Consider the following 25164-nt stretch of genomic DNA (forward strand, 5'->3'; position numbering starts at 1 on the left):
GCCAACTGGAATCTGGGAAGCTACCATGTGATTCTAGACTAATAAGAACAGGATGAATCTTGCTTTATTATGAACTTATCATGGAAAAGCAAGTGAAAAGTAAAGATTTTAAGCAGCTTACAGAATGTTTCCTAAAATACCGAAGTTAAAATATTTGTGCTAGATTTCTTCTGGGAAATGAAAATGCTTTTCTGAAAATGATCTATGAATTGACTTTACCTTAGAATATTAAAGGTATGCCTGCTAATGCAGGGGACACGGGTTCGAGCCCTGGTCTGGGAAGATCCCACGTGCCGCGGAGCAACTGGGCCCGTGAGCCACAACTACTGAGCCTGTGCGTCTGGAGCCTGTGCTCCACAACAAGAGAAGCCACGATAGTGAGAGGCCCGCGCACCGCGATGAAGAGTGGCCCCCGCTTGCCACAACTAGAGAAAGCCCTCGCACAGAAACAAAGACCCAACACAGCCAAAAATAAATAAATAAATAAATAAATAAATAAAATAACTGGAATATTAAGGATATATTTTCAATGGGTTAAGTAGCCACATGTTTTTTCAGTAGTTACATTGGGTAAAGGCCGTTCGCTTTGATATTGTTTTGAGTCTAATCAGAGGTCTCAAAATTGTGGAAATTCTAGAATAGGTTTTAAAATACATGTCTTTCTGCAGATCTGAATCGGTAGTGCTGGTTTATACTGAGTATTCCTGACCTTCAGGCCATGAAGCTCTCATGTCAAAGCGCATGGTTTCCTTTAACTCATTGAGCATGTCAGGGTGAACTTGCAGCCGAGAGGATGTCTGCCATGGTGGATTATGTGCCTCTGGACAAAGGCCAAGCTCTTTTTAGCATGGGGTACAAGACCAGGGCCACCTTAGTGTACAATTACATAGATTACAGTGTGAGTAGTAGCCCCCGGAGCTGTGTGCTGAAGCGGCCTGCATCTGCCCTCGCCTCTCCACCTTTACCCCCCAAATCTTAAATTCCTCCCATGTTGAACTTTTCTACGGTTTTCTTGTGCCTTCTGCCAAAAATGCCTTCCCGGCCCTTCCAACTAAACTGACAAACAACTCCCAAACCTTGTTATAAACAACACCAATATATTTACACACTGCACCCCAAATAATTTAAAAATTGGCTACACTCATACCACTACCATCAACAAACCTACTATATAAAATTCAAGATTTACTTTTTGCAGTTCTTTTTGACCCTTAGAGAATGTATCTCACTGAGTACATGCAAGAGTATTGTATGCACTAGTGACATTGATTGATGCTTTCTTTTTTTTTCTTTTTTGATTGATGCTTTCTTTTCTTCTGAGTGCTAAGGTTGCTAAGGGTGTTATTGTTCGCTCTCTGGTTATGTTCATTTCTTTCTGTTTACATTCAGTGTTAGAGTCTCCATCTTCATTGGCTTAACTAAATTCTTAGATTATGTAAAACATTAACATGATCCAAAGTCCCAAGTGTAGGAAAAGCTCTACCCAAAGGTGGCTCATTACCTTCTTAATCTTTCACCCTCTTCCTACCCACCCCCAAAGGTAATCCATTTTCCATTGTTAGTTTATTCCTTATTTCTTTTTGTAAAAATAAATAGCTACTTATGTGTGAATATTTTATTTCCCTTTTTCCTTGTAGAGAAAGTAGCAACCTTTTCTTTTTCACTTAGCAGTATATTCCAGAGACTGTTCTAGAATCAGTTTACGGAGATCTTCCTGATATATTCTTTTGTTTACTGCGGCGTAGTATTCCATTGTTTGGTATAAACTCCTATATGTAAACATTGAGGTTGCTTCCAGTATTTTACTCTTACAATTAATTTGTGTCATAATGAATAACTTTGTTTTATTTTTAAAAATGTTTTCCTGTGTTTTACATATATCTTGTTCAGTTTACTTCTGAGTATTATATTTTGTTGTCGTATTTGGCGGTTCATCTTCCATTGCATCTTCTAACTGGTTATTGATGAAGGCTGTTGATTACTGTACACATTGTTACATAGTCGTGGAGATATTAGAGTAGTATAGATATAACTTTGTTGCCAACCTTATTGAGAATGCTGCTGGCGTTTCCTTGGGGAGTAAGGTGTTGCTATTCATGAGTGAGGTTAGTCTCTAGTTTACATTTTTTTGTGCTGTATTTATCTGGTTTAGGTGTCAGTGGTTTTTTTAAGATTTATTATTTATTTATTTTTTTAAATTTTATTTTTGTTCATTTATTTTTGGCTGCGTTGGGTCTTCATTGCTGTGTGCGGCCTTTCTCTAGTTGCAGCGAGCAGGGGCTACTCTTTGTTGCAGTGCATGGGCTTCTCATTGTGGGGGCTTCTCATTGCGGTGGCTTCTCTTGCTGTGGAACACGGGCTCTAGGCGTGCAGGCTTCGGTAGTTGTGGCATGCGGGCTCAGTCGTTGTGGCTTGCGGGCTCTAGAGCGCAGGCTCAGTAGTTGTGGCGCACGGGCTTAGTTGCTCCGCGGCATGTGGGATCTTCCCGGACCAGGGCCCGAACCTGTGTCCCCTGCATTGGCAGGCGGATTCTTAACCACTGCGCCACCAGGAAAGTCCCTATTTATTTATTTTTATTTTATTTATTTTTGGCTCAGGTCTTAGTTGCGGCACACAGGCTCTTCATTGTGGCATGTGGGATCTTTCATTGCGGACGCTGGCTCTTCGTTGTGGTGCACGGGCTTCTCTCTAGTTATGGTGTGTGGGTTTTCTCTTCTCTAGTTGTGGCGCACAGGCTCCAGGGCATGTGGGCTCTGTAGTTTGTGGCACGTGGGCTCTAGGTGAGGCGTGCGAGCCCAGTAGTTGTGGCGTGCAGGCTTAGTTGCCCCGCGGCATGTGGGGTCTTAGTTCCCTGATCAGGGATCGAACCCAACCTGCATTGGAAAGCGGATTCTTTATCACTGTACCACCAGGGAAGTCCCTAGGTGTCAGTGTTATATGTGCTTCATAAAAAGAAATGGATTTCTTTTTCATTTCCTTTGCTCTGGAACAATTTAAGTATAATTGGGATTATCTAGTCTTTGAAGGTCTAACAGATCTCCTGAGATTCTGATTGTAAATTGAACAGTAGAATTTGTTGGAGAAAATTCTCATGATGTGAAGTTTAAGGATTTCTTAAAAAATTTTTATGTTGGGTTATATGTCACAATTGTAAGTATAAACAATAAGCTAATCAGAACTCTATCTATAACCAATCCCCTTTCCAGAGATTCTTTTTAACTGGAATTTTGCAAATGACATTGACATATAAAAGAAGATCTGCCAAGATTGGAATCATTCTATATTAGTGGAAGCAAAGCTATTCCAGAACGTTGCCCCCTTTTTTTCCTATAGAACAAGCTAATAGAGGCCAGGTGGATAACACAAAGGGATGAGATCAACTGGGTACCAGGTACTAGGGAGTGGTGGGGACTTTGGCACATTGGAGGGCAGCTGCTTTCTAGGTCCTGACCAAGTGTTACTTGTCAGCAAAATCTCACGAACGTGAGCCTCAAGTTGCCAGATCTCCACATTTATCAAGAGGGGCTGAGAAATCCAGACTTCTGTGTGTGAAAACTTATGATTTTTAAGACTTGGCAGTTAGTCCAAAAATTAAAAACACAGTGTAGGCAAAGCATAACACAGTTGTAAAAATGTGACCCCATCAGTTCCCCTGAGGCCACGTGGGTGGTGTTGTTTTAAAGCTATGAGCAAGCTGTCTCAGCTGGGTCTGCTGTTCAACTTTAAGTTGTGAGGAGGAGCTGTGAGGTGTGTTAGACCCACCAAGGCTGTGCAGAGATGCTGCTTGCTCTGTTCTGGAAATAGATGGAGAGAGAAAGAGATAGCTTGGCTTGCTAAATAAAGCTGCATGTGGGTATTGGTCCCTCTGAGCAAGGTCATCAGCGGTCAGATGTGGTGCCTCTGTGGGGCCTCCCGCAGTTGGCACCCTTGGGAGTGGTGTCGGGTGGGGACTGGTGAGGCGCCAGCCCTCTTTTGCTTGGGGATGACTCAGTCCTCCCTGCCCCCTTCCCCCCGGCCCCCCGCCATCCAGTTGCTAGCTGGTGTGTTTCCTCCTTTCACTTCCTGTCTTGCTATTGCCTTTATGCATTGTGCTTAACCATAGTCCCTCACCCTAGTGAGATCCTGCCATCCCACGAAGCTCTGTGACTGAAGGCCCAGCTGTCAGCGTTCACTCAACGTTTGCATGGCTGTCTTGACGAGTTTCCTAGTAACGGCCCTGTTAATTTCAGTCAGAAAGACTAATGGAGTGCCTTTTTCTGGGGGAAAAATGTGCTTCCTTCAGCCCATTGGTGGCTCTGATCTCTGACCTCACTGCTTCCTGGGATATTCTTATATAGAGACTTCTGGCTTTTGCTGTCAGTACCACGCATTCCTAATTATTTGTGCTACTTCATGAGTAATTCCAAGGTCTGCTTTGGATTACTTACTGAAAGTGGATGATAAAAATTGAGCTAAGATTTCCCATTCCTTTCTTGTAATTTCCAGATGCCTGCATTAGTGCTTTGTAGAGAATTTATTCTTTGCCATCAAGCAGGTTTAAGTCTAGAATCTAACTTTGAATGTGGACCAAGTGGAACACACTTGCTTCTCGGGGGATTATTTAGAATTAATAAAATCAGGAATGGGACACTTTTTTTACTACGCACGTGCCTGAAGTATGAATTGTTAGCTCAAGGAACTTTTATGTGCTACAGTTTGTCTAGAGAATTAGGAATTTAAGGGCTTTATTGATTACGGTTAAGCACTTTTAGTGAAAAGAACAATATTTGTAGCTAAGTAGCTGTGTCCAAGCTGAGATGTTTCTTCTCACTTGATCCTACAGTGAAGTCAGTATACAGTGACAACTTCTGTTTCCATAGCTGCGGAATCTGTTTTCAAAAACACAAGGCTATGATTTCACTGTAGGTTCAGTGCACATTGAGAAGCTCATATGGAAATGGAAATGAAGCTTTCTTCAAAACACAATTTAAGGACTTCCCTGGTGGTGCAGTGGTTAAGAATCCGCCTGCCAATGCAGGGGACACAGGTTCGAGTCCTGGTCCGGGAAGATCCCACATGCCGCAGAGCAACTAAGCCCGTGCGCCACAACTACTGAGCCTGCGCTCTAGAGCCTGCGAGCCACAACTACTGAGCCTACGTGCTACAACTGCTAAAGCCAGCGCGCCTAGAGCCTGTGCTCTGCAACAAGAGAAGTCACCGCAATGAGAAGCCCGCGCGCTGCAACGAAGAGTAGCCCCCGCTCGCCACAACTAGAGAAAAGCCCGCGCGCAGCAACAAACACCCAACGCAGCCAAAAATAAAAATAAAATAAAATAAATTAATTAAAAAAACAACACAATTTAAAACAAAAACTTCCTGTCTTCCTTTGATGCTTAAATGACATCCCCCCCTTTTCAAGTTTTGCGGGTTAATTTCAGAAGTTGACCATGAAATGATCCTGGTTGATGGTACTTCTGTCACTCAGGAAGCCCCTCAATCATTTCCTTCTCATTTCCTAATATGACAGATGACTCAATGGAAATCCAGTGTACTTTATGTCACCACAGTTATCGTGGTGACTGGCCTATCGTGTAGTTGTGGTTAAGACATAACAGTTGGGTTGGTTGTGTTCAGTAGGTTTGAGCATAAAGTGTGAATCATTTAATTCATTCTACACTCGACTTTTACTATGTTCCAGGCACTGGGGACACAACAGTGAACAAAACAGACAGGAGTAAGTCTTTATTTTACTCAGTTTCTACCAATACTATAGGAGGCATGGAATTTGAATTATGTGTGCTTGAACTTTTTTTTTTTTTTTTGACTTTTATTTATTTATTTATTTATGGCTGTGTTGGGTCTTCGTTTCTGTGAGAGGGCTTTCTCTAGTTGCGGCAAGTGGGGGCCACTCTTCATCGCAGTGCGTGGGCCTCTCATTATCGCGGCCTCTCTTGTTGCAGAGCACAGGCTCCAGACGCGCAGGCTCAGTAATTGTGGCTCACGGGCCCAGTTGCTCCGCGGCATGTGGAATCTTCCCAGACCAGGGCTGGAACCCGTGTCCCCTGAATTGGCAGGCAGATTCTCAACCACTGCGCCACCAGGGAAGCCCCTACTTGAACTTTTTATAAAGCCTGATTGTAGGAAAGTGCCTGTTGAAATAGGGCCCCCATTTCCCCAGAAGGTTAACCCCCGCTTCTGGGGAGTTTTCTCAGAGGTCTGAGCAGAGGTGTGATTTATTGAGCATTTACTAAGGGCTTAGAGGACATTTGACTTTATTATCTCCTTTAATCCCCATGAGAGCCCTACATCATTAGGTACTATTGTTATTTCCCATCTTATAGACGAGAAAACTGAGGCTTGTAGAAGTTAAACTGACCTGCCCAACATCTCATAGTAACTAATAGTGACTGTGTCTTTCTGTCCCCAGAGGGGTTAAACTTGTAGTGGATGTGCTTTTAGGAAATGCATTTGTACCTCTGTGACCGTGGTGAGGAAATGTGCTCATATCCAGGCTGTTTAAACGTGTGGGCTGGTAGGACGGTGCAGCGGTGCTGAAGCGTGGAGAGGGGAGGGCTCGATTGTCGTGCTGGAGGACAGCCAAGGACCTAATAAGGAGGGGTAACAGGACTGTTGGGTGTAGTTCTGTGGATGGGAAAAGGATGCCTGCGGAGATGAAATTCTACTGGAAATACTCTTCAATTATATTTGTATGTGTCTCATTTTTACTAAAACAGAGACACTATATTCTACACCCTGTTTTGTGACCTGCCTTTTTCCAACTCAGGCTATCCCGAGTACCTTTTCTTGGCTTCCATGGGTTTCTCTGCAGCATCATTAGAAATGGGACGTGTACAGACCTGTTATATGGATGGACCATGTTTTATTTCATTGAAATCCGTATTATTAGACATTTTTTATTTTCCAGTGTTTCACTGTGATGCAGTGCTAGAAGAGGAAAGTTCAATCTCTGTGCACCGTTATGATTTTTCCTTAGGAAATAATTGTAGAAGTGGAACTGCTATTTTTTTCTTTTCTTTTCTTTTTAAAATAAATTTATTTATTTATTTATTTATTTATTTATTTATTTATGGCTGCGTCGGGTCTTGGTTGCTGGACGCTGGCTTTTCTCTAGTTGCAGGGAGCAGGGCCTACTCTTCCTTGTGGTGCACAGGCTTCTCGTTGCGGTGGCTTCTCTTGTTGCGGAGCACAGGCTCTAGGCGTGTGGGCTTCAGTAGTTGTGGCTTGCCGGCTCTAGAGCACAGGTTCAGTAGTTGTGGTACATGGGCCTAGTTGCTTCGTGGCATGTCAGATCTTCCCGGACCAGGGCTCGAACCCGTGTCCCCTGCATTGGCAGGCGGATTCTTAACCACTGAGCCACCAGGGAAGCCCCAAGTGGAACTGCTTTTGATGCATACTCCCGGGTGTGAGCGACCTCCTTACCCACACGGTCAGAGGCACAGGTTGTAACTAAGGGGAAAAGGTGTACATGTGGGATAGATAACAAGAGAGTATCTCATACTTGTTTTCATTTTCATTTCTCTGATTACTTGTGATTTTTCTCCTGCAAACTATTATTGAATTTTCTCTCATAATGATTCCTACATGAGTATTTTTATTGGGGAGGTTAACATTTTTCAGTGTAAAATGATCTTCATGGTTTCTTTGAAAGCATTTGTCTTGAAATCGACATTTTCTTATAATCTTAAATTTTTCTTTTTCATGTAGGATTGCTCTTTTTTATGTCCCAACTGGTTTTGAAAATTTTAGATCTACTTAAGTGGTAAGAGAAGAATACCGTGAACTAAGTTGATGTTGTCGTTATGCATTTATTGGCACGTTTGCCATGTGCTGAGGCATTAAACACATTTGGGTTCAACACCGGCCCCACCTCTAGGTTCCTGGGAGTGTGGGGAGTTGCCTCCAGCCCCAGTTTCCCCATCGGCAACTGGAGGAGGGCCATGACGCAGGCCTGCAGGCTGCTCTGAGTTTTAGGTCAGCCTTCCCTGGGGTAATGCACCCGGGCCTGGCCCAGCTCATGGTCACTGCAGTAATCCAGAAGCATTTGTGTTCTTTTCCTTGTTGGAGTCATTATGATTTTTTAAAAGCAAGACTCCACCCGGGGAGTAAGTGCAGTAAAAGCCGGGACCCAAGAAGGGATCCCGTACAGAGAACTGTTCTCTTTCCCTCTCTTCCTCTCTCACCCTTGCCCTGCATTCCTGGGCCTCTGCTTATTATATTACCTTTATCCTTGAGCGTGACAGCTCCGCAGCCACTGTTCTGGCTGGGTGAGGTTTATCACTAACAGGCCTCATGTACTTGCCTTCCCCGTGGATCCCGACTCTCTCTCTCCCCCCATTTCTTGCCCCCCAGAGACCCCACCCCCCTTCGAAGTGACAGCACATGCGGTGTGGGCTGCAGGGCTACCTCATTTAAGACATCTGAGTCTTCTCAGGGAAAGTTTTCCTCTTCAGAGCAACTGCTTTCCAGCCTGGAATGGCAGAGATTTCCAACAAGCCACCCCACAGGGATTTGGGATGAGCTTTCCACTCCTGCTACCCTGCCCGGCTTTGGCCAGCCTCTGGGGTTCCTCCCTGGACCTGGGAATGTGGAGAGGACTCTGGTGCAGATCCGGGTTTTCTGATGGGGGTTCGAATTGGGGCAGGGAGCATACGGGCCAGGATGCTCCACCAAGAGCCCCCTCCAGCCTGCCTGCCACCTGCCAGGCTGGGCTTACACTCTCTGGCTGGCAGAATGAAATGTCCAGAGGCCGCTATTTGTCCCGACTTGGTTTGGGAGCGCAGAGCGGCTCTGTCGGCCTGGTGTGCTGGGGAGGCTTGTCTGCAGAGGACCGTGCTGTAGTTATGGGTCCTACACTGGCTTGTGCTACACAGTGCTCCCTGAATGTCTTGTTCAGCTTTTAGGGTCTCTTAGGTCTGCGCTGGGCTTGGGCCAGCTGCTCTCACTGAACTCGCTTTGTGCTGCAAGACACGTGAAGGTTCCGTTGGGGATGGAAGAGGAGAGGCAGGCTGTCAGTGAGGCTCTGCAGCTCAGCCTCACAGCGTGGTCTCCTTTCCCTGGAGAGGGAGCTATTTATGGCACGTTATAAATCTGCTGCTGCCAGCCGGAGAGACAGGGACTGTTACGTAAGGCTGTCAGAGCGCGCTGCCTTTTTATTCTCCTTTCTTCCTTGTTCTGGGAGAGGGCGCTGGGCTTACAGAAGGCAGCGTGGCTGGGCACTTCTGTGCTCTGGGTTGTAGCAGAATTATCTTTGGAAACCGGGGAATTTGGTCACATGACAGTTTTCATTCAGTGAGACCTGATCAATGAAATGGATTTGTCCTTACTTCGTAGGCATCTGCAGGGGGCAGTGCCTTGTATTGGTGGGTTTGCTTCTGTCCTCAGCACAGTTTAGAAAGAGAAGGCTGAGTTATGGGACTAAGCTGGGTCAGAGACATTTTTCTCCACTTGACTTGAGTGATGGAAATTTTCTCTGAGTGATTCTTGATTTAAAAAAAAAAAATCGGAGGGATTCACCTTCAGAGCTAGAGAACAGTATGGCCTGAAGAATGGCATTTATTTCACACATGTATGTTGGTGTACGTGGGCGCTTGTGTGTGCCTGGGCATGAGAGCGTGGGAGAGAGAGAGAGAGCAAGGGAGGAAAGACACATGTGAGGGCACCGCACACGTCTCGGGCGCACATGATGGGAGCACTGACGCACCTGTCCGGTGTCCGGTCAGGGGCACGTGATGGGTGCACGTGATGGGGGCCGTGCACGTGATGGGCGCCACGCATGTGATGGGCACATGTATCAGGTGTCCAGGTCAGGCAGACGTGACAGACACAAGTGAGAGGCGCAGGTGTTGGGCATATGTGCCGGGCACACCCGCGCAGCCCCCATTGTGTGCTCAAGTTCTTCCCTTCAATCATGCCTAGTGGAAACCTTGACAGTATCTGCCTTAGTCTCCAGCTGTCCTGTCCGCTCCTTTTTTAGGGACCCTCAGGCGTGCTCACAGGACTTCACAGAGGGCCCCGATAGCCGTCCTGGAGACCATATGGCATCTCCTTTCCTGTGCCTTTGGTTACCGCATGTGGCTCCGACTTTCTGGCTGTAGTTGCTGATATCAGCTCCTCCAGGTATTCTTCCTCATTCTGTGGGTGGTCACACATGCCCCCTCCCAAGATGCTCCTTCCTTTTGCAGCATGGTATAGCAGTAGTTGAAATTTTTTTTTTTTTTTTTAATGAAAGCTTTTCTTTCTTTCTTTCTTTCTTTCTTTCTTTCTTTCTTTCTTTCTTTCTTTCTTTCTTTTTCTTTCTTTTTCTTTCTTTCTTTCTTTCTTTCTTTCTTTTTGGCTGTGTTGGGTCTTCGTTTCTGTGCGAGGGCTTTCTCTAGTTGCGGTGAGCGGGGACCACTCTACATCGCGGTGCGCGGGCCTCTCACTGTCGCGGCCTCTCTTGTTGCGGAGCACAGGCTCCAGACGCGCAGGCTCAGTAGCTGTGGCTCACGGGCCTCATTGCTCCGCGGCATGTGGGATCTTCCCAGACCAGGGCTCGAACCCATGTCCCCTGCATTAGCAGGCAGACTCTCAACCACTGTGCCACCAGGGAAGCCCTGAAATTTTTGAGTAAATAAGAAATGCTTCCAGTCCTGCTTCTGCCGTTATCTGAGAGAAAACTTTGAGCAAGTTGCTTAACCTTTCCCCACCTCACAGAATAAGAACGGTTCTGCCAAGCTATGGCATAGATTTATTTTACGGGACAAATGGCGTTACGCGTGTGAAAGCCCACAGAGAACAGCATCGTCCTGTAGGGCCAGTGGCTGCTTCTTGGCGGCCCTGCTCTTTCTCCCACCTGACACCGTTGCTGCAAAACTGCAGCTCATCTCCTCCTCCTCCAGCTTTTCAACTCTTACATGATGTTTTCTACTCCTTAGCCCCTTGTCCCGTTGGCCAGAAAAGTCAGATGAAGTGGGGAGTGATATGATGGAGAAGTAGGGGAGGAGCAGACCTGCACAGTCGCCCATCAGCTGTCCGCCAGCCCAACATGGCCCTGGAGGTCAGACCCCCATCTTTGGGCTGTTTGGGGTGTGCATATTTCTTATACAGGCTTGAGTGGTCTCAGTGGGGTCTTCGCTTTGAGTTCCTTTGCCTCTGTTATGGCAAGAGCATTGTTTTGAGAGACACTGGCTAGATGCAGGAGAATGATCATTGGTCAAGGACCCCATGAAATACCTGATTCTCCACTGGACTTCGAACAACTTTAAGCACATAAGCACAATACACTCAGAACTGTAATACAGCAACATCTTTGGAACCATTCAAATCTAGGTTCACATCCTGGGTGAGTAATTTAATCTCTCTGAGCCTGTTTTCTCTCCTGTAAAAAGCAGATACGGATATTACTTTATAGGTTGTGATCCTTAAACGAGATCATGCATGTAAATGAGCAAGCCCAGTGCCAGACCTGTAGCTCATTTTGCAAGGAGTGCTGGGGCTCTCTGCACTTTCAAAAAGCACATGTTCGTCTTATCACCATGTAAGCAGGCAGCCGTTTGCTCAGAGAAGTAGTTGTAAGATAGCATCAAAGCAAATAGCCCTGGCCAGAGAGGGGGAAACCCTGGTGCCAGTCATGCCTTAAGTCAAGATCCTTTGCGAGCGAGTCGGCCTCAAGCAGGTATCAAGGTTCCGGGGTGCTCACCATGATTTCAAATGGCTCTTTTCCTTTAGGACTATCCACAGCCTGCAAGTTCCTTGGCCTCATGTGATTATTCCTAAGATGGAAACAATGTGGTGAAAAAGTGCCTCCATTGCATGTCCAGGTGCTAAATGCTTGTGACCCCTAAGGCAGGTCTCCAGACTTTTGATTCGGTCTCAGGCCTGCCGTCCTAGGCCTGGCAGGCCATTTCCTTTCATTGTGTCTGCTTCTTCCGGCAGCTTGTCAACCGTTGGTGGTACCCACATTTTATAGATGAGTTGTCTTGGAACCTGACCCAGGACTGCAGTCAGTAGGGGGTGGCTGGGCTGGGACTAAACCCAGTCCTGTGTGGTACCCATCGTTGGATCTGAGTCACCTTGCTCTGGGGCTGAAAGGGCCTGCCTGGGAGGCTGTGGGCTGACTGTGGTCTGCCTTCTCACTAGGCTTGGGGCTAGTGGGGGCTTCTAACACATACTGTGCCTTTAGAACCGAAGGCCCTTGTGGGCGGCAAAATTCTGAAGTTGTTCTCTCAAGACTCCTGTCCCCTGGTTAGTCAGTCAAGTAATGATCTAGGTACTGCTATGAGGGGACTTTGCAGATTGAATTAAGGCTGTTGGTCACATGACTTTAAGATAGGGAGATTGTCCTGGCTTATCTGAAGTGTAATCACACGAGCCCTTAAAAACAGAAAAGGAGAGAAGAGGAGACTAGAAAGATGCAGCAGAAGGAGAAGATAGAGTGTGTGAAGGATTCGACATGTCTTTGCTGGCTCTGAGATGTAGGGGTCGCATGCAGGGACTGGAGAGAGGCCTCTAGGAGCCCATGGAAAGCAGGAGAAGGAACACGGGCAGCCTCTAGGAACAAAGACCAGCCCCTGGCTGACAGCCAGCATGGAAGTATGGTCTTCAGTCCTGCAACCACAAGTAACTGATTTCTGCCAACAACCTGGATAAACCTGGATACGGGATTTTCCCCGGAGCTCCAGGAAGGAGCGCAGCCCTGCTGACGCCTCGGCTGGAGCCCGGCGAGGCTCGTGTCAGACTGCTAACCTATAGGACTGTGACTTGAAAAATGACTATTTCAAGCCACTAAATTTGTGGCAGTTTGTCACAATAGCAATAGAGGGCTGATACGATCCTGGAGAACAGTTTGTCCCTTTTTGAAAACTTTTGCTGCACTGGGACCTGTTTGTTCAGTATTGCTGAACTGTGACAGTAAGTCAGTCCCCCAGATACATTGGCTGCCTCTGCCCCCCAGACATAAACCTTGAAAGCTCAGGCACCTGGCTGACCACGGAGGGGGTCACCCAGCACGGGCTTCTCCTTGTCACCTGTTGGGCCGCCAACCCCGAAGCTCTGTTCTGGTTTTCTCCTGACAACCTCTGAGTTTGTCCTGGAGGAAGCTCCTCCTTTAGCCCTTGGGAAACAGGTGATCTGTGTTCACAAAGGGCAGCTCTGTCTGCACAGTATCACTTGGCTCTCCTGCCAGAAGTTGCCTACATGTGGGTGGCAGAGGGTTCATGCTAATAGCACTGGGGCAGTGGGGGAAGGGCTGAGTAGGACACAGAAGCCCTCCTGCAGCTCCACCTGCCTGCACTTGGGGTTCCTGGCATGGCTTATCTGCAAGGCCACTGGCTTTTTGATGCTCATTCGGTCTCTTCTTTGTTCAGATGAGGTGGCTGAGGCCCAGAGGAGCGACACCATCCCCTCAGTGTCACACAGCTCCATGGAGTTTTTGCTCAGGTTCTGAGCCACAAAAATCCCATGCTGGAGAGGAAGGAAATCGTGCACACATGTATTCTGTCAGCAGCAAACTGGGTTAGGCTTGAGCAGCTTGGTCAGTACTCTTTGACAGCCTAGGGGCTGGAATCTTTTTTTTTTTTTTTTTTTTAGAAGTAAGGGCTTTATTTATTAATTAATTTATTTATTTTTGGCTGTGTTGGGTCTTCGTTTCTGTGCGAGGGCTTTCTCTAGTTGCGGCAGGCGGGGGCCACTCTTCATCGCGGTGCGTGGGCCTCTCACTATCGCGGCCTCTCTTGTTGCGGAGCACAGGCTCCAGATGCGCAGGCTCAGTAGTTGTGGCTCACGGGCCTAGTTGCTCCGTGGCATGTGGGATCTTCCCAGACCAGGGCTGGAACCCGTGTCCCCTGCATTGGCAGGCAGATTCTCAACCACTGCACCACCAGGGAAGCCCAGGGACTGGAATCTTGATCACCAGTCGAGGAGAAGAGTGAGGCACTGGACCTGGGCCAAGGGCCCCAGGCGAGAGGCAGGAGATCCCTCTCAGCTCAAATGCAAAACAGCCTGCCTCCTTGTGTACTTTTTCCTGCTTCTTTTCCTGGCACCTCTTTTGCTGAAAATTTGACCAGGTTGCAGAATTTCTCACTCCTCTGCGAAGAAAAATCTCTCCTTCCCAAAGCCTCCCCAAGCAGAATCGAGTAAGACAGAGGCGCTTTCATCTCTCAGGGCCGTGCACTCTCACTTTGCTTAAGCCTCGTTTGTTCCCTCTGCCTGAAAGAAGCCTTTTGCTTGGTGTGCCAGGGTTGGCCAGAGCCAGAGAGCATCCAGGGCTGTGGCTGCTTTGTTCCTGAACCCCGTGTGAAGCCTCGCAAATGCCTGTGTGCATTAGAGTGAGGGGCAGTAACCAGGTGCCAAGGATCATTTTCCCATGGGGTTCCCATCACTTAGTTCAGACCTGGATTCCCCCTCTTGCTGGCTCTGTGACCTTTAGAAAGTTACTGAACCTCTCTGAGCATTCTTGTCCTCAGCTGTAAAATGGAACTGGTAACAGTACTCAGCTAAGAGGGAGGTGACCCAGCAGCAGGTGGTAGAAGTTAGAGGTTCCAAAGCACTTGACATAGTATCTGGCGCACACCGTAAGTCTCAACAAAAGTTGATATTGTTAAGATTTTACAATTGTGCACTGCCTTATAGAATACTGGTGTGGGAAATTGTGAAAATTTAGGAACATGCAGGGGTCACATCTCTTAGACAGTAAATGAATCATTTTGAGGGGGAGGTGACCACTTTGAGAGTGTGTGAACTTGGAGGGTTGCTGTGTGCTTAGCACTCTGCTGGGTACTTTATTTGCATCTGTGTCCGTAATCAGTTTAACAGTCCGAGAGGTGTGGGTATTATTACCTCAGAGAGGAGGAAACTGAGGCTGGAGACCTACAGGAACTGATCTCTCTCCTCTTCACCCCAAACGATGTGTTGGGGTCGTTGGGGCCATGTGCCGGGTGGCCTCTCCTACAGTGGATGCTTGCCTCCTCTGCAAGTCTGATCAGATGCCTGACTCTGTTTATTTCTGATCCTTGAGCTTTTAGAGATCCTGAGTTATCAGCAGAAAAAATGAATTATGAATAAAAACACTGATAAACAGTTGTCCTAGGAAATTGAGTCCTTACGGTGTCCTTCTCAGCACCACTCAGCACTCCACGGTCCCTGGGTCTCCTCAGAGGGTACCTGCTGTGACTCTTTCTTCTAGAAACTGGGCGAGGGACTTGCAACCCAGATTTTGAGTGGTCTATAAATGAGGCTTCCTGATTCCTGAATTATTGTATACGGATGATCTTACACGTTTAATCGTGACATCACATTTGGTATATGTTGATCTGTATTGGAAAGGATGAAGTGAGGTTCATTTGAAGCCATTCTGAAGGGCCCATGGGAGGTGGTCTGCATCCCTGGAAAGTTTCCCCATTGATTTCTGTGAATCTTCAGGGTTAGCTGTGTGTAATTTGGGAGTTTTGACCCTTTGGTTCCTGTATGGATCATAGAACTACAGCTTCGTAGCTTCAGGAAATCCTCAAAGTCATTTGGACCAAACCCCTTGTTTCATTCATTATTATTTATTCTACAGATATTTACTCAGTAACTAACAGGTGCCAGGGCCAGCCTATGCTTTCAAGGAGCTCACAGCCTGTGGGAGAGATGAGTCCTGGACAGGGCGTGATGAAGGTATGGAGGTTTGCCAAATACAGAGAAGCTTTCCCCAAAGTCTATTCCATGAAATAAATGCCATGGGACCAGGTATCCTGTGGCAAAAGGCTTCATGATATAATAGGTTTGGAAATGTTGGCATATGAATATTGGCGGAGACTCCAGAAAGGTGCCTGATTCTGAGAATCTGGAAATTATACTTTCAATGATAATGACTATTTTGAGAATGTGATATGTACCTGGCATGGATGTAAGTGCCTTATGTGGATAATCTTATTTTATAAAATCCAGTGATTTGGGCGGGCCATAATTTATCAACTGTTTTTGTATTGATAGAAATTTAGATTATTTCCCACTAGATTTTCATGGGCTAAAAATTGATCTTTTTACTTCAAGAAGGGTTTCGCAGTACAGTGGAATATTATCCAGCCTCTAAAAAGGAATGAAATTCTGACACGCTGCAGCATGGATGAACCTTGAGGACATTATGCTAAGTGAAATAAGCCAGTCACTAAAAGACAAATACAGTAGGATCCCTCTTATAGGAGGCACTTAAGAGTAGTGAGTTCATAGAGATACAGATAGACAGCATACTGATGGCTGCCCTGGGCTGGCAGGAGAGGAAATGGGGAATTATTGGTTAACAGATACAATTTCATTTCTGCAAGATGCAAAGTGTTCTGGAGGTGGGTTGTACAACAATGTGAATGTACTTAACACTCCTGAGCTTAAAGATGGTTAAGATGGTACATTTTATGTTTTGTGTTTGTTTTTAACCACAATAAAACAAAAATACTGTTTTGACAAAAAAAATCATATGGTGAGAATTAAAATTCACAAATCATGGGATATGATGGACCTCAGGTTGGTATGCATGTGAATGCTGAATATACACATCTGTGTGCTGAATTATTTTTTATTTTTTTATTTTTTCATGTTCATTGGCCTTTTGTTTCTCTTCTTTTGTGAATTCCTATTCATGTCTAGTCCATTTTCCAATTAGGGTATCTATTGTTTTTCTTATTGATTTGTGAGAGCACTTCATAGATTTTTTTTTTTTTTTTAAAGATTGATTGATTGATTGATTGATTGCTATGTTGGGTCTTCGTTTCTGTGCTGGGGCTCTCCCTAGTTGCGGCGAGCGGGGCCCACTCTTCATCGCCGTGCGCGGGCCTCTCACTATCGCGGCCTCTCCCGTTGCGGAGCACAGGCTCCAGACGCGCAGGCTCAGTAGTTGTGGCTCACGGGCCTAGTTGCTCCGCGGCATGTGGGATCTTCCCAGACCAGGGCTCGAACCCGTGTCCCCTGCATTGGCAGGCAGATTCTCAACTACTGCGCCACCAGGGAAGCCCCTGTGTGCTGAATTATTTTAACTGGGGTTTGAGATGAAAAAAAATCAACTGGAGTAGTTCTGTTGTACTTTAAAAAAAAAAAAAAGAGGGCTTCTCAAGCTTTTGAAGGCTTTGCCAGTTGCTGCCCATAAAAAGTGGACTTTGGACTTGAATGTGGTTGCTTGAGTTCCCTTTGAGGCTTGAGTGAGCACGGGCTGGTGTCTCCAAAATTTGTTTTTTTGAGAAAATGTTTGCACTTACTTGAACTATTTGGCTATAACAACATGTTTCTGAGTTAGTGTGTGACAGCTGTAAGTTGAAGCAAAGGTACTAGGAGGAGGGACAGTAGTAATTTGGGGCTGATTTAGGCCAACTCCCTCATTTTATAGAAGATGAAAGCAGAAGTTGTAAAATCCATGACTGAAGTTCTCTTTAAGAAATCTTTATGTTTTTGACCCTTTGTTTTAAAAACCAGATTGATTGGTGGGGACAGATGGCTACTAGACTCATGGTGATCATTTCATAATGTATGCAAATTTCAAATCACCATGTAGTACACCTGTAACTAACAGAATATGATATGTCAACTATATTTCAATTAAAAAAAAAACCCTCTTGATTTCAGGGGGACAATGGCATTTTGCAAAGGGAGAAACTATTTCAAACTTCTGTGTAAGGATCATATAGACTGCGTCGAAGTACAGATTAAAGAAAATTCGAATGAGGGTTCAATCGATTAAGGAGTTTTCAAAACCTTTTAGAGCCCATGTTCATTACCTACCATTTCTCTGTGTAGAGCATCCTTCCACGCTGATGAATTCATACCTGCTCTGAGACTTCCTTTTTGCAGCTGCAGAGTTCACGTCTCTGTGGCTGCACCGTAATTGGCTCCATCCTCTCTGTTACGTGTTAGCTTGTTCTTAGCCTTTCACTGTGATAAGCACCCTTGGTCTGTGCATCCTCAGGCCAAAAAGCCGCATGCATTTAGCCAAGCTGTCCTTCTGAATTTATTACCCCTGTCTCCACTATAAGTTTCTTAAAAGTCTTATCGAATTGAGCATAGTTATAGTTTTTAAATCTTTGTCAGTCTGATAAAGAGATTTTTTTGGATCACAATTAAGGGTCCTGAAAATGTTCGGTGTGTGTGTTTGTATACTTCTTTTTTTGGGGGGAGGGGAGAGAATCTTCATATCCTTTGCCCATTTTTCTTCTTCTAGGCTTCAGGTTTGTGAATAATATATATTAATTTTAAATGTCCCTGGTTTAATTTCACTGCTGTGCCTACTTCAGCTTGTCTTCCCCACCTCTGAGTTCTTTTTGTCCATCTACTTATTAGTGATAGCTCACAAGGTGTGGTCCGAGTACTTGCAGCTCCTTGGGAAGAGTGGGGTCGTTATGGCTTTAAATATCTCAGAGTGCCCTATAACAATAGCTTAATTGGTTCCCTTCTGGAAGGTCTTCTAGTCTACCCCCTCAGGCCTCTGCTGCCCAGAATATCTTGGGAGTTCTTCTTGAGAATTCCAGACTTTTTCTTACTGGGCAGCTTCTCCGTTTGTCTGTACTTGAATCACTGAGGAGATGTTGTCAATACAATCCTGTTTTTATCTCTGGTTCCCTATCACTTTTCACCAGGGATGTACAGGCTCCCGTACCTCTTCCCACTTTATATTTGTGTGTTCATTTTAGTGAGGGCAGGGAGTTTATCACCATTTACAATAGGAACTCTTGGTGTATTTTGGTAAATAACTTCGTACTGAGGGCTGTAGTTTCCCTTCATCACTGACTACACCATGTCGAGTAAATCTCTGTTAACTTTCCTCTTTTTTCTCTTTTTTTCTTATTAAAAAAAAAAAAAAAGAACTGTAAATATATCATTACTAGAACAATAATTCTCAAACTTTCTTGGTCCCAGGAAAATGATTGAGGATCCCAAAGAGGTTTTGTTTATGTGTGTCACCTTGATTTACATATATTGTATTAGAAATCAAAGCAGAAAATTTTAAACCACAGGGACTCAGAAGTACACATGCCCTTCGTTAACCTTCAGAGCAAAGGCATCATCACACATCGTGGAAGTCTCTGGAGAGCTCCATCGTACCATCTATGAGAGAATGAGAGTGAAATTACCTTAGAAAATCATTTTGACCTTGCAGACTGTTTAAACTGGTCTCCGGGAACCCCAGGGGTTCTCAGGCCACACTTTGAGAACTGTCGTGCTAAAGAATGTTTCTCAGGCTTTCTGTCTTGTTCATGATGGTCATGTTTGGCATTTTTTCTGGGTATATGTGTGCATACCCACAGCATGTGGTATGTGGAGGTGGGCTGGGAGGAAAGAGGCCGTGGCTGAATTGAAAGTTAATGTCTAAGGCAGTAGCGCTCTCCTGAAATGTGTGGAGACATCTCTTGCATGTAGGTTCACTGTTACTGGAACCAAGTGGGGTTCTCAGTAGCCTCTGCCATACACCATCCCTTTTCTAGCAGGTATTTTTTAGGCCCATCCAGGTTTTACGCGGGGGTGTGGACCCTGGGTCAGGCTGATGTTGCTGCAATGGCCTCTAGAGAGAGTGACCTGCTAATCCCCAGAGCCTTAACCTGCTGCCCTTGGATCCCCGAGAGCCTATGAATGGGCCGATTTTCCAGAACCTGCGTGTGTTTTTTTGGCATAAGGTCTGTAGTTTGCATCATATTCTTAAAGGAGTCTTCTAGTTTCATGCCGTAGCTTAAGGTTGGGGCATGCCTTAAAGTTCTTGGAGAGTTGAGAATGTACGGTGGTTGGAAAGGGTTTAAGAGAGATATCACATCTTACATAATTCAGTATACAAAAAAAAGATGCCTTTTTTTTAGAGGGATGCATGTCTTCCCCAGGATGCTCATGCATATCTCTTCCCACACTCCATGTGGCTGCCAGGTGACCTGGGTATGCTCATTTCAGGGTAGGTGTCATCATTTTAGCTGTGGTCCAGTCTGTTGATTTGCTTAGAGCTGCTTCAAGACAGGTTTCAGTTAGTAAATGAAGCCACACACTCTGTATTTTGTTCTATACCGGTACCTGATTGGTTGAATGGAACTTCACTTGCAATTCTTTTATCGAAACTGAAGAATTCAATTGGAAGTACCTTGGCTTGAAGGAAACAGAATTTACAGTCTGATCCCACATCATCTCGGGGTCCTTATTTTCTGAAGATTCTGTTTTTTTTTTTTCAGAGACTCTAAGTCACTGAGCTCCTCTCTCTGGATTGTCCCGTAGATTCCCCGTGAGGAGCCGCTGCTGGTGTGCCAGACCTCCTGGGGGCCGTCTGCCCGACTGCCCCTGACTCCGGCAGCGGGGTCCCCGATGGCAGTGGGCGCCTCCCCGTGAAACCTGCCAAGCTGGACGCCACAGCTCTGCACGACGACACTTTGGCCAACTCCGTGCCCCCTTCGGAGGCGTCCAGCCATGCAGTCCTAGCCTGCAGCCCGGGCATCCCTGAGGAACACTATGTAAGCGAGGCTGTGGAAGATGCTGCCGGCTGCAGAGGGTACCGGGATGCCTGCACCATCACTGGTAAGGGCGCCTCTCCCCGCCAGGGACGGTGGGGGAGTCAGTGAGGACCGGGGAAGGGTGGGGCCGTAGGAGTGGGTCCCGGGGGAGGGATGTGGAGAGTGGGGAGGGACTACCAAAGTGCAAAGAGTCTGAGCTTTGGGATCATGAGACCGGCCATCCAGAACTGACCTGTCTGAGATGAAGACAGCACCTCATAGAACTGTCGTGAAGGTTAAAGACGGGATCACTGAACCTTGAGCAGCGTCCCTGGCCCGGAGCGGGGCTCAGTGTGGTTTGGCCCCTTGCCCCTCTCTCTGAGGCTCAGTTTCTTCGGACATAAGATAGGTGTAATGGAAATAACATGCCGTGATGCTGTGGGCTGCAGCAGTGGGGAGCCCCCTGCAGCGCCCTTCGTACACTGTCAAGTTTTGCACAGACAAAAACTTTGTCAAGTTTTGTCAGTCATGCCTTCCCAGTGTCTTGAGAACAGGGCGGCCCCCCCCCCGCCCCCCGCCACCACCGTCCCTCCGGCGCCCACTGGCAACATCTGCTATTCAGGCACATTGTAGCGGAGCTCTCGCTTGTGTCCTTCCTCAAGGGATCATTGAGACAACTGCCTGGAGCCAGCACAGGAGGGGGCTCTGAGTGGGAATGGTGTGGGATGGTGTGTGGAAGAGCAGTGAGGGGCATAATGATAAATCCAGTTGCGTTCGTATCGAAGTTTTTGCCCAGTTCTCGTCTTGTCTGCATTGTTTGCTTTCATACTGCTGTTTGAAATAACGCCCAATGACAGTTTAAAAGGTGCAGATTTGCTTCCAGTAGCTTTTCCCTGTTCTCTCTCCAGTCAGGCATTGAGGGCCCCCAGCCCCACCCCATGTCAAGAGCTTCCTGGGTGTGAGGGGCGTGGAGGTGCCGGGATCCCAGCCGAATGCCTGGGAGCTGAACCCCTGAGCTCCCGGTTGCACCAGGGGCCTCCCCTCCACTTGTGCACTAAATCCTACCGCTGCTTGCCTGTCCCCTGAAGGACACGCTTCCGGCCCCTGCCCTCTCTCTACTACACCATCCGTTTCTCCTTGCTCCTGGATCTTTCCTGTTAGCACAAAAGCGTGCTATCATCTCTCCCTTCTTAAAAAGAATCCTTCTTTGCTCTGCTTTCCCTGCAGCTAGCGTCTGTGTCTCTGCTCTTCGGTTTGCTTTGTTTTTTCTCCTGTTTTTCTCCTGTGTCCACCGCGAGCAGGCTTGTGACCCCACCGTGCCCCCAGTGCTGATGGCCTCGTTCGGTTCAGGGGTCCATCCTTAGCCTTTTCAGCAGGAGTTGACACTGCCGACCACCCCCTTCTCCTGGAAATACGGTCCTCCCTTGGCTTTGGGTCCCAACCTTGCTAGCTGCTCCCCTCTGGGAACCTTGGGGGCCCTGGGGCTCAGCCCTTCACTGTCTCGAGTGCCCCACGCCCTAAGTGATCTCACGCGGGCTCCGGGATTTAGAATCTGCTTCTACACTAAGCACTCTCCAGTTCCTGTCCTCAGACTGGACCTTTGCCCCGAAGGCCAGATGTGTCGGTCTGACTCCACATAACAACACTTTCACTTGGACGCCTGATGGGCATCTCTGACTAACTTGGCCAGAAATGAACTCCTGATTTCCCCCTCCACCTGCTTTCTTTGCGGTCTTTCTAAATGGTACTTACATCCTTCCAGTTGCCCAGGCCAGAAGCCTTGGAAGCATTCATGGCCTCTGTATTTCTTTCAGACCCTGGTTTGCTGGGAAGTCTGTTCAGACTCTTTGTTCCCAGTGTGTCCAGAGTTTGACTGGTTCTCGCCAGCCCCACAGTAACTACCCTGGTCTAAGCTGCCCTCATCTCACGCCCGGATCATTGCAGTGGGCTCCTCACTGGGCCTCCTGTTTCCCTCCTTGCCTCTGTGCAGTCCAATCTCTGCCCAGCCAAAGGAGTGGCTTTTTAAATACAACGTCAGGTGGTTTAACTCTTGTGCTCCAAACCTCCAGCGGGCTCCCTTCTGACCGTGGCCTCAGTGACAGGGCTCCCGGTGCCCCTTTGACCTATCTCCTCTTCACTCACTCCATTCCAGACACACCGGCCTCCTCACTAATTCTTGGGTACACCCGGAACATCCCACCTCAGGGCCTTTGTTCTTGCTGCTGCTCAGCACCTGGATCGCCTTAACCCCAGATGTCCTCCTGATTCCTTCTTTACTTTCTCCAAATGGCATTTCCTTAGAGGCCTTTTGTGACTCCCCTGCATAGAGGGTGGTCCACACCCACCTTCCCCATCTCCCTTACCTGCTTTAGCTGTCTCCCCATACTTAGCCGTGAGTACTACATGTTTGTGTTTCGTTGACCAAACTTGCAGTAGAATAGAAACTTGCTAAGGGCAAGGACTTTGTGCACCACTGAGTCCCAGTGTCTGAAAGAGCGCCTGCCTGTGGCCAGTGCTCAGTAAACATTTGCTGAATGAATGAGTTGTGTCATTTAATTAGTACTGCATCCCCATTAAGTGGAGACTGTTTAGGTAAAGAGACTAAATCAGGAAAGGTTCAGACTGTTTAGGTAAAGAGACTAAATCAGGAAAGGTTCAGCATCCGGCCTAAGATCCTGAGCTCTAAGGGGCAGGGCTTGCATGTAGGTCATGACCCCCCGGGATATGTGTTCCCTGCCACCTGCCCCCCCCCCCAAGGAATACTGTCCAGTTGGTGGGGACATAGATGAGCGAGTAGAAATAGGCTGTGCAGAATGGTTACACCAGTGATAAGCACAGCACATGGGAGAGCATCAGGGAGGGTGCCTGGGTGAGCCTTGGAGGGGAGAGGATCCGGAAGACTAGGAGGGCTTCTCGGAGGAGGCAGTGTCCCAACTGCATCTTCATTTGTCTAAACACACGAGCTAATCACTGGGATTCTAGTGGCATCTGTGCCAGTGAAATCCGGGAAACATTTAGCTTGTTAAAGTAGTTTCGATTTGAACATGACAACCGAGGGCAAAGTAATGGCAGAATTGCAGTGCTGAAACTTCAAACGCTATGGGGCATGGTAACTGGGGGTTCTTTGCTGGAACCTGTGTAGCAAGCACCTTAGGACAGCTGAGAAACAGCTCAGTGCTGTCACGTTTGGCAGTGGCTTGGTAAACAGGAGTGTAAACACAGACACTGTTACGTGTTTAAGGTGCAGCCAGACAATGCAGAACACGCTCAGGTTCAAGTCTTATTTGTCGGTCACTGAGAGGAAGACACAAAACAGAAAACATTTTCCAGAGACCTGGAGTTTCTCTGAGAATGCGTATGTGGACTCCAAGGGCTTTGCCAAGTGCAGTCCTGGGAGACCGTTTGGCACCCGGCCTCTAATAAATCCACGCCACCCACAGTTCCTGGGGAGCGCTGAGACGAACAGCAGGCTTTTTGTTCCTCTTTAATTTTTAGGCAAAGCCCAAATGCCCATCACAAAGCCCTGCTCCCCCTCTCCCTCCCCTTACCCTCAACCTAGGGATATCACATTTTGGGGTGCGTCATTTTCTGCTTGGGGCAGTTTAACAAGATGAGCCGATAGGGTGCCCACACGCTGCCTCTAGTTACGTAACCCATTGTGCTTCCAGGGCAGCGAGTAGTCTTAGAATTTGCCCCAACAAGCAGGCCCAGAGAACTGCTGAGTAGGTGCAGGAGCTGGCTGTGCCGAGGTGCTGCCTGGGTTGGGTGCTAATGGGGGATCGCTCTTCGCTCTGAATTGCTGTTGGAGTTTCTTTCTGCACATGGCATTGGTATTTCAGTTTGGGCAGCCCGTGAGGGCCCAGCCTCTGCCAAGACTCTGCCCAGGCAGGCTCCTTCGGACAAGCTCATGCGGTAAGTGTGTTTGCCCGGCATGTCCACTGTTGCTTTTCTTTGTGAAAGTTGCGGCCGGAAGGGTGAAAAGGCCACAGGGAAGGTTGTTTCTCTCCTGTTCTGTTCGGCTTGGCAGGTTGTGCTTGGACCTGGGGTGGGGAATTGCAGTATCGAGTTATTGACAGGCAGAGCGGAGGGACCTTGGAGGCTGCTCACCCCTCAGCCCCTCATCCAGGCGCAGGGGAGGCAGGTGGCCCCTGCAGGGCCATGAGCAGCGGGTCTGAGTTGGGACCAGGCTTCTGGACTCCACCACCTTGCTCTTTGAAATTCTCTGCAGCGGCTGACCACAATCTCTGAGGCCCCTTCTGGCCTCTCCTACTGATTTTCCTGATCCTGTGTCTTATCCTGGTTTCTTAAAGCTTCACCTGGTGTCTGGGTCAGCAAGGAATTTTTCAGGAGGTGAAGAACAGAGTCAGGCAGGGTCTCCCCCCCCACCCCCTCCTCCCTCTTCTCTGCCCCACTTCTCTTTTTTTCTGTACGAAATGTGCTTGGCCCTGTACCTCCATCCACACCCCGGTGACGGCGAGCTTGCTAATCAGTTCTGCTCTGGCTTGTCTCTTGATGTGGGCCTGAAGTTTCTCCTCACTTCCTCCAGGCTGATCAGAGTCTGATGATTGATGACCCGTCTGCTTTCGGTCCTGTCTATATGCTGTTACTCACAATCTGCTGGGCCACGAGCCAGTGAGTTCCTCAGAGGCATGAGCTCCTCTTGCCCTGTTCCATTCAGTTTTAGGTTTCAAGACAGATGAGACTCTGGATGGGAGATTATGGAGATGCTGTGGGGGGTGTGTGTGTGTGTGTGTGTGTG

At 47.4% G+C, this 25164-nt stretch overlaps 2 protein-coding genes across 4 annotated transcripts in view; both read left to right on the forward strand.

Annotated features, from left to right (window-relative positions):
• The window catches only part of LOC137774031 (putative uncharacterized protein ASB16-AS1), a 76164-nt gene extending 55882 nt beyond the window's left edge, over positions 1 to 20282 (forward strand). The window contains exon 4 of the mRNA XM_068559169.1: positions 20194 to 20282. Coding sequence (XP_068415270.1) covers positions 20194 to 20260 — 67 coding nt within the window. The 3' untranslated portion in view covers positions 20261 to 20282. The remainder of the gene's footprint in view (positions 1 to 20193) is intronic.
• Positions 20283 to 20321: 39 nt separating this feature from the next.
• Positions 20322 to 25164, forward strand: part of TRAK1 (trafficking kinesin protein 1) — a 101780-nt gene continuing 96937 nt past the window's right edge. For all 3 annotated transcript variants that reach the window (XM_068558237.1, XM_068558238.1, XM_068558239.1), the window contains exon 1: positions 20322 to 20490. The gene's annotated coding sequence lies outside the window, so the exon portion shown is untranslated. The remainder of the gene's footprint in view (positions 20491 to 25164) is intronic.

Source organism: Eschrichtius robustus, chromosome 12 (genome assembly GCF_028021215.1).
Source record: "Eschrichtius robustus isolate mEscRob2 chromosome 12, mEscRob2.pri, whole genome shotgun sequence".
Lineage (NCBI taxonomy): Eukaryota > Metazoa > Chordata > Mammalia > Artiodactyla > Eschrichtiidae > Eschrichtius > Eschrichtius robustus.